The sequence below is a fragment of the Octopus bimaculoides genome, chromosome 1 (genome assembly GCF_001194135.2).
Source record: "Octopus bimaculoides isolate UCB-OBI-ISO-001 chromosome 1, ASM119413v2, whole genome shotgun sequence".
Classification (NCBI taxonomy): domain Eukaryota; kingdom Metazoa; phylum Mollusca; class Cephalopoda; order Octopoda; family Octopodidae; genus Octopus; species Octopus bimaculoides.
The window spans coordinates 159,135,965-159,144,650 of record NC_068981.1 but is presented as its reverse complement, the minus strand read 5'-3'; the positions used below and the strand labels follow the sequence as shown (position 1 = coordinate 159,144,650).

The following is an 8,686-nucleotide window of genomic DNA, read 5'->3' as shown; positions in this document are numbered from 1 at the left end:
TATATATATATATATATATATATATATATATATATATGTATGTATGAAGGTGGTGGTCCAACATGGTCTTAGTTGTAATGACTAAATCAAACTAAACGACTAATAAACATAGCCTAAAATACACACCCTGTCATAACCATACAAAGTATGACCATGTATAACTGAACTAATATTTATGAAGCTGTATTTTGATTCTTTCTGCAGCTATTATGTAATGGGAAAGGAACCTGTACAAACAATGTATGCACATGTATAGGTACTTATAGAGGACCAACATGTGAAGATTGTCCAGTAAGTATAATTAACTATTGTCAAATATTTGTTCTGCTGCTTGCTATAGACAGTCACTTTCACACAAAGTGATTGTTGAAACATATTACTATATTTGTTTACATTGTTTTGTAATTTAGAAGCATTGAGAAACATGAAAACAAGTTACTTCTATGAAGTTGCTCAAATACAAATAAATATAAATACTAGCTTGTATTTAAGAAAAGAGACAACTGTTTTGTTTCAGAAAAGAGACAACTGTTTTGTTTCAGAAAAGAGACAACTGTTTTGTTTCAGAAAAGAGACAACTGTTTTGTTTCAGAAAAGAGACAACTGTTTTGTTTCAGAAAAGAGACAACTGTTTTGTTTCAGAAAAGAGACAACTGTTTTGTTTCAGAAAAGAGACAACTGTTTTGCATTTCTCAATGCTTCTAGCTCATGATCTAAATGTGAACAAACTTCCTGTTTTGCTTGTAAAATGAAAACTTCTGATTTAGATGGCTAAAAGTCAGAGAGCTACTTTGGTGTATGGTAATCCCATCCATCAACAATACTGATGTGTAGTTTATCTTCCATATATAGCTCTCTTTTTTTTCTGAGTAAAGTATTTTATTACTCAGTATTTTGTGAGCTATTATTTATGACTACAATAAGGTAGAGTGCAGGAAAAAATGTTCAGCAGCATTTCATCTGTCTTTACATTCTGAGCTCAAATTCTACTGAGGTCGACTTTGCCTTTCATCCTTTCGAGGTTGATAAAATAAATACCAGTCAAGTACTAGGGTCAATGTAATCAACTTCCCCTTCCCCTCAAAAACTGCTTGCCCTGTCCCAAAATTTGAAACTATTATTTATAACTACAGTTGCATTCTGGTAACTTCATAAAAGAAACTTATTTTCATATTGATAATATATATTCAAATATAAGGTGATTTTGAATATATCATGACCAGTGTTTTCTTAATGACATTTTTTTTCTTAATTTGAGAGATGTGTAAGTATTTTAAAATGAAGTACCACCTCTTTTTTGGAGAGACACTTTTGGAGAGTGCAAGAGAGAGCAGGAGAGAGATGGTGAAGTGCCGGGGTATACTCACAAGTAACAAGGATCAGAGCATAGATGTGATGTTAGAGCATATGCATGTGTGTGTGTGTGTGTGTATATATATATGTGTGTGTGTGTGTGTGTGTGTGAATAAAAATAAATATACAAAATAAAAATAAAAATGAAAAATATATACAAAAAAAGGGTTTTGTATGATCGTGTATAGAGGAATATGTTATTTAAAAGAGTTCCAACTCTGTTTTTTATGTTTTATTTATATTCTCATAAAATTAATGTGGGGTATAGAATATGGAATATATAATATAATATAAATGGTAAAATGAAAAATGAAATGAATTGTTGAATGTCTTATTGAATATATGAAATATTGAGTATTAAATATAGAGAATCAAATATATAAAGAAAATCAAATACACACACACACACACACACACACACACACACACACACACACACACACATATATATATGACTGAAACAAGTAAAGATAAAAGATGTTACATAAGTTTTATGTTACATAAACAAACATGCAAAATGGAAAAAGAAATCTACATTACACCAATTTTATTCTCAAAGTTGAGTTAACACAGAATAAAAGATTACCTGTATTATGCATTGTCTTCCACATCATAATGCAACCAGGTATACTTTCTCACTTCTGATTGGTCATTATCTAACAAATTATATTGGTTTTAATAGTGCTATTTTCTGTTTTCTCATGAGCTGATCCTTTCTGTTTCATTGCAACCTATTTACATATAACTTCTTCACTTTGATGCATGTGTTTCTTGTTTGTTTGTTTATTTTTTTCTACTGACAATATAAATTCTAAATTATTTAAAATTATTCACGTCTTCTACTTCAGACATGTGTCAACAAGTGTGAGAGGATGAAACAATGTGTTTTATGCAAGGTCTTTGGCACTGGTACTCTAACATTTGAACAATGTATAAAGTGTGCCCCTATCCACTTAGTTGACAGTTTGGGTAAGTTGCTTATTTAAATACTCTTTTTCTCTTTTTTTTTACTTTTTTACTTGTTTCAGTCATTTGACTGCGGCCATGCTGGAGCACTGCCTTTATAGTCAAGCAAATCAACCCCAGAGCTTATTCTTTGTAAGCCCAGTACTTATTCTATCGGTCTCTTTTGCCGAACCGCTAAGTTACAGGGACGTAAACACACCACCATCGGTTGTCAAGCAATGCTGGGGGGGGGGACAAACAAAACACACAAAGACACACATACATATATATATATACATATACGACAGGCTTCTTCCAGTTTCCGTCTACCAAATCCACTCACAAGGCTTTGGTCGACCCGAGGCTATAGTAGAAGACACTTGCCCAAGGTGCCATGCAGTGGGACTGAACTTGGGACCATGTGGTTGGTAAGCAAGCTACTTACCACACAGCCACTCCTGCGCCTATGGCTACTTACCACACAGCCACTCCTGCGCCTATGAACTAGTGAGAAATTTAAAAACAGATCTATGAAAACATGTTTGAATAAATTAATGCTTAGATACATTGAATTATTGTCACAAATGACAGTGATTGTAATATGCATCATGTAATCTCGGGGAAATTTGAGGAAACAGATGAAGGTATATAGCAACGGAAAATATAGATTATCTTACAAAAGAAGATATATTTTCAGTAGAAACAGTCATAGCTGAATTGTTAAGAAGTTCACTTCCCAATCATGTGACCTCAGGTTCAACCTTACAGAGTCGCATCTTGGACAAGTGTTTTTTTACCATATCCTCAGAGTAATCTATGCTTTCTGAGTGAAATTCGGTAGACAGAGACTATCTGGAAGCCTGTCAGATAGAATGTACCTGTAATATAGAGGTCCGTCCTTGTCATATATTGCATCACACAGATTCAATCTGTGAATTACTTTAAGAGTACACATGCCTGTGGACTACTCAGCCACTTACATGTTAATTTAACAAGTAGGTAGTTCTGTTGATCAAACAACTGAATGCTCATCATCAAAACATGTTTAGTATTGCTACAAATATGCTTTTGCATTATTTCTCATAATTGCAGTGTTTATGAAAATAGTATATTGGTATTAACCCTTCTGATACAAAACTGCCTGAGACCATCCCTGAATCTATGATACATATTTTCATTGATCTATATTATAAGTTTCCATTAATATTTCATTTCAATTTATGCTTTAAACACCACCTTATCCCTTTAACATTCAAATTACTCTCTATCAAATATAATGTTTCTTTATTATTCATATTGCTTTGAATAATACGGTTCTATATTTAAGAGATGAGGAATTATGTATGTTCAATTCCAGGCAGTGACCTGAATAATAATAATAATAATAATAATAATAATAATAATAATAATAATAAAAATGCTTTCAAAATGATGTATCAATACCAGCAGATGACAACGTTTCTCTAAAAGAAATGGAAAAACTTTCAAAATACAAAGACCTGGAAATAGAGGTAACTCGAATGTGGAATCTAAAAACAGAAACAATTCCTATCATAGTAGGTGCCTTAGGTATAATAAAAAAATATTCAGACAAATACATAACAAAAACACCAGGACTTACAAATATATATAACATACAGAAAATTGCACTACTGGGTACTGCACACATTCTACGCAAAACACTTTCAATACAGTAAACATAAGAGCACCACAGCAAACCACAGCACATACCCAAGGCGCACAGAGCTGCGCTCGGTAGTGAAGTGAAAGCACGTTATAAAAATAAAACTACTGAACAATAATAATAATAATAATAATAATAATAATAAAATATTTTTAAAAAATGAAAATTTAATAATAATTTAACTTTACTTAAAAAGAAAAGAAAATTTCAAACAGTACACTGAATCGCTTGTCCAATCGTTATTCTGGAAGCGTGCCTGTCAGGAGGCTGTCAGCCTGACGGCGAAAAATTTTCAGATGGCAAAATATCTCCCCTGAATACAAACCTGGAAGGTCACTTAAACAGGATTTGTCCCAAATTAAGCCCCCAAAGTTCACCACCACAACAACCACAAAATCAAAAATGTAAAAGAACTAAATGGAACCGGGAAGAATGTAAATAAGTAATATATGCTTATTACTTTGCATTAAGTAGGCCAACCCAAAAGAAACACACCGCAAACTCCTACAGAATTTGGAGGAGCCGGAATCCAGCTAGCAGACTAAACCTGGATGAAAACAGGTTAGCAAATGTTAGAAGAGATATCTTCAGAAATATCAGACTCACAGATGCAGAATTGACCTCTATTAAAAAAGTGGTAGAGAATGACCTAAATGTAAGTCAGGAAAGAAATGACGAAGCAGAGGAGAGGAATGTTGGACCACAAGCATTGACTGAAAGGCGACTATCTGCCGAAACCACTCAAGAGCCTCAACAAAAAGGAAAATATAATGACCCTAGAAAAAACAGCCAGGAAAATGATGTTGAAACAGACCACATATTTGCTGAACAACACAGAAAATCTATCATTGAAATGAAGCAGGAAGTTCTGAATAAGCTTACAGTTGTAGGGCATATAAATATGAATGCTTCCCAACCACATGGTTCCAGGTTCAGTCCTACAGTGCTTCACTTTGGGCAAATGTCTTCTACTATAGCCATGGGCCAACCAAAGCCTTGTGAATGGGCTTAGTAGACAGAAAGTGAAAGAAGCCAATCATATATATATATGAGAAGGTGCTGAAAAGTTCCTGACCTTAAGAGTATCACAAAAGACCTGGTTGGAGGCCCAACCATCTGAGCTCTTTTACAGGGATAAGAAAAACTGAAGGACTACTGCAATAAGTGTGTGAATCTCAGAGGGGAATATGTTGAATAAAATCACAATTAACTTTTACCCAAAGCCAGGAACTTTACAGTACCGCCTCATAAATGTGTGTGTGTGTGCACATGCATCTTAGTCCCTCAACCACCACTTGACAATTGATATTGGTTTGTTTGCATCCTCATAACCCAGTGGTTCAGCGAAGAACACTGATAGAATGAGTGCCAGGCTTAAGTACTGGGATTGGTTCATTCAACCAAAACACTTTAAGGTGATGCCTCAGCATGGTTGCAGTCCAATGACTGAAACAAGTAAAAGATAAAGACGAGGATTATATGTGAGACTATTTTTTGAATAGAAGAATAGAAGTCTTTATTATATTTTGATTGTAAGTCATTTATTTTTTGTTATTATTGTAGACAAATAATATTGTTAATAATTTATTTAACAGAATTAATATGGCTTTTATATTGTAGATGATATATACACAAAAAAGACAAGACATCTGTGTTTATTTATTGATGATTATGATTCCTGTAGAGTAAGGTTTGCCCTTGAGCAACGTCCAAATAATAAAATGAAAACCTATGTCATTCGGAGGAAAGGTAACAATTTTTGTTAGAACTTTGTGTGTGTGAGAGAGAGAGAGAGAGAGAGAGAGTATGCGTACGTGTGTGTGTGTGTGTGTGTGTGTGTGTGTGTGTGTGTGTGTGTGTGTGTGTGTGTGTGTGTGTGTGTGTGTACACATTATTAGTCAGTTATTACTAAAAATATTTCTTTCTCTTTGACAGAATGTGAAGCTTGACAGAAAGAAAATTTCCATCTTTATAATATTAATGATGATAATATTAACAATATGAAGCTCCAGGGATTGTTACATATATATCCTGATGATTCCTTATTTTGATGATACTGCTGATGGTGACAATGGCAACAGCAATACATTGTTAAACCAATATATATATATGTAATAATTTAAAAAGATGTATTGAGACTCTCCTTATTTCTAAGCACAAATTAAATGAATCAAACTACAAGAAAGATGAAGAACAGCTTACAAAATATAGTTTAAATGTGTTTTTTTCTGTTTGTAGCTACTGCATAGGGCAGAAGGTAAGCTTCCAGCAAACCTAGTTTGCTACACAATACCAGTAATTATTTGAGGTTGTTTCCATTAGACTTATGCTATCACTTCAATTGAGAAAGGCATGAACTCATCACAACATTCAGTTTGTCCATCCTTTAAAATATAATAAGGCCTGTTTATCTGTGTGTATATGTGTGTATGATCAAAATAAGCCTATACTTGAGTTTTTAGTTTCATTGTAGCATGATAAAACCTTGATAATAAAATTTTTAAAAAAGACTTGAATGTAAAACATATTCTAGGAAATAAAAAATACAAGTATGTCAGCAACTGTCAGTATAATTGCATATATGGACGTTTGACAGAGAAAGAGAGCATTGTATTTTTATAAATCCTTTCACTCAACTGCAAACTATATGAATGTATTTTTCAACCCGTGTTTGCCCAGGCGAATATCTTTTTGTTTTTCTTTTTAGAATTGGGTATTTTTTGTTATGTTATGTTAAAATGCTGGTCCCACTACTAACATCTCAAGTGTCCAGGTGAAAGTGGACCCTACCAACAGTAAGACTAACAGAGTTATGTTTCTTGTGCAGGGTCATGGCACAGAGACTGTAACACTTAAAGTTTGAATTTATGTGCATGTGATCAACAATTTAACCCCTTAACTTCACAAACGTTAATCTACTCATTATTTTAGTAGTTGAGTAAATAATTTTAGATATCAACATATGTCTTTTTTACTTTATTTTTCATTTACAAACAATGATAATTGAATGAACTCCTTTGTTTAAAATCATAAATAGCCTTCAAAATGGTCAGAAAGGGTGCTGGAAGAATTTTCTTTTTTTAATTATTTTGAAATTTTATTTTATCATTACTGTTTAGTCAAGGAGGGACAAACAGTATCCATGATTTTTTATTTTTGATGGCCAAAGTTATTCCCAAACTGGAGAGCTGACTTGAATGCTTCCAACAGAATTAATATTTGTTAAAGGTACCCAAAGACCAGCTGTGGTATTAAACCAAATGACATATTAAATCTATCATTCAAGAACTCATAACTTAATAAGCTGAAATAAACACTACAAGACATCTCATTTGATGCTCTAACAATTCTGTCTGTCCACCACCTGGTATGGTATTATATTTTATCAACCCCAAAAGACTGAAAAGCAAAGGTGACTTTGGCTAGATTTGAACTCAGACTTCCGAGATCCAGAGCAAGATAGCATAAGTTATTTTGTTGTTGACAGTTTCAGTTATCTAGGTGACCTAATCAGTGGTGGATGTAAGTATTGTTAAAGCATAGTAGCCAGAGTAAAAACAGGGTGGGAAAAAGTTCAAAGAACTGTCACCTCTGTTGGCAGCAAAGGATTTCTCTCAAGTGAAGTGCAAATGCTTGTATTTGTATGCAAATTTCAAAATTACCTAGTATGAAACTAACCCCTTACACCAACCCATCATGAACCTGTAATGACAGCATACATGAACAATGTGCAAGAGAGAAGACTGTACAGGGGACATGTGACAAGACTGTACAAGGGACATGTGGCATATATGAAAAGATTATAGTTAGATAAACAAATATCAAATAATGCCTATAGAATAGTAAATAGTAAGAAAGATGAGAAGAAAATGGTGTGGTCTGCGTCAGAATGCTAGAACTTTATGAGAGACTGCTGGAAGGAGGGTACATACATGCTAAATATACTTTATTTCAATTATATGGTTTTTTTTCATTTTAGCATTGTGTGTACTGGCTGAAGTGCTAAGGTTGTCCTTGATATATCATCATCATCATCATCATTTAACGTCCGCTTTCCATGCTAGTATGGGTTGGACAATTTGACTGGGGACTGGCGAACCAGATGGCTACACCAGACTCTAATCTGATCTGGCAGAGTTTCTACAGCTGGATGCCCTTCCTAACGCCAACCACTCCGAGAGTGTAATGGGTGCTTTTTACGTTCCACCAGCATGAGGGCCAGTCCAGCGGTACCGGCAACGGCCACGCTCAAATGGTGTTTTTTACATGCCACCTGCACAGGAATCAGTCCAATGTTTTGTTTACATGCCACCGGCACAAGTGCCAGTAAGGCAAAGCTGGAAACGATCGTGTTCAAATGGTGCTTTTTACATGCCACCGGCACGGAAGCGAGACCACTGCTCTGGCAGTGATTCCATTTGGATGGTGCTGTTAGCACTCCACTAGCACGGGTGCCAATCATCGAATTTGGTCCAGTTTCGATCTCACTTACCCCAATAGGTCTTCGCAAACTGAGTTTAGTGTCCAATGTAGGAAGGTTGGCATGGGTGCCAGTCATCGATTTTGGTTCAATTTCGATTCCGATTTCGATTTCACTTGCCTCAACAGGTCTTTGCAAGCAGGGTTTTGTATCCAAAGAAGGAAAGGTACATATAAGGACACAAAACCCTGCTTATATATATATATATATATATATATATATAT

At 34.4% G+C, this 8,686-nt stretch overlaps 1 protein-coding gene across 1 annotated transcript in view; it reads left to right on the top strand.

Annotated features, from left to right (window-relative positions):
- LOC106884407 (integrin beta-like protein 1) overlaps positions 1-6,941 on the top strand; it is a 61,474-nt gene extending 54,533 nt beyond the window's left edge. Inside the window, exons 19-22 of the mRNA XM_014935770.2 lie at positions 205-291; positions 2,202-2,322; positions 5,603-5,731; positions 5,918-6,941. Coding sequence (XP_014791256.1) covers positions 205-291; positions 2,202-2,322; positions 5,603-5,731; positions 5,918-5,931 — 351 coding nt within the window. The 3' untranslated portion in view covers positions 5,932-6,941. The remainder of the gene's footprint in view (positions 1-204; positions 292-2,201; positions 2,323-5,602; positions 5,732-5,917) is intronic.
- The last annotated feature ends 1,745 nt before the right edge of the window (positions 6,942-8,686 follow it).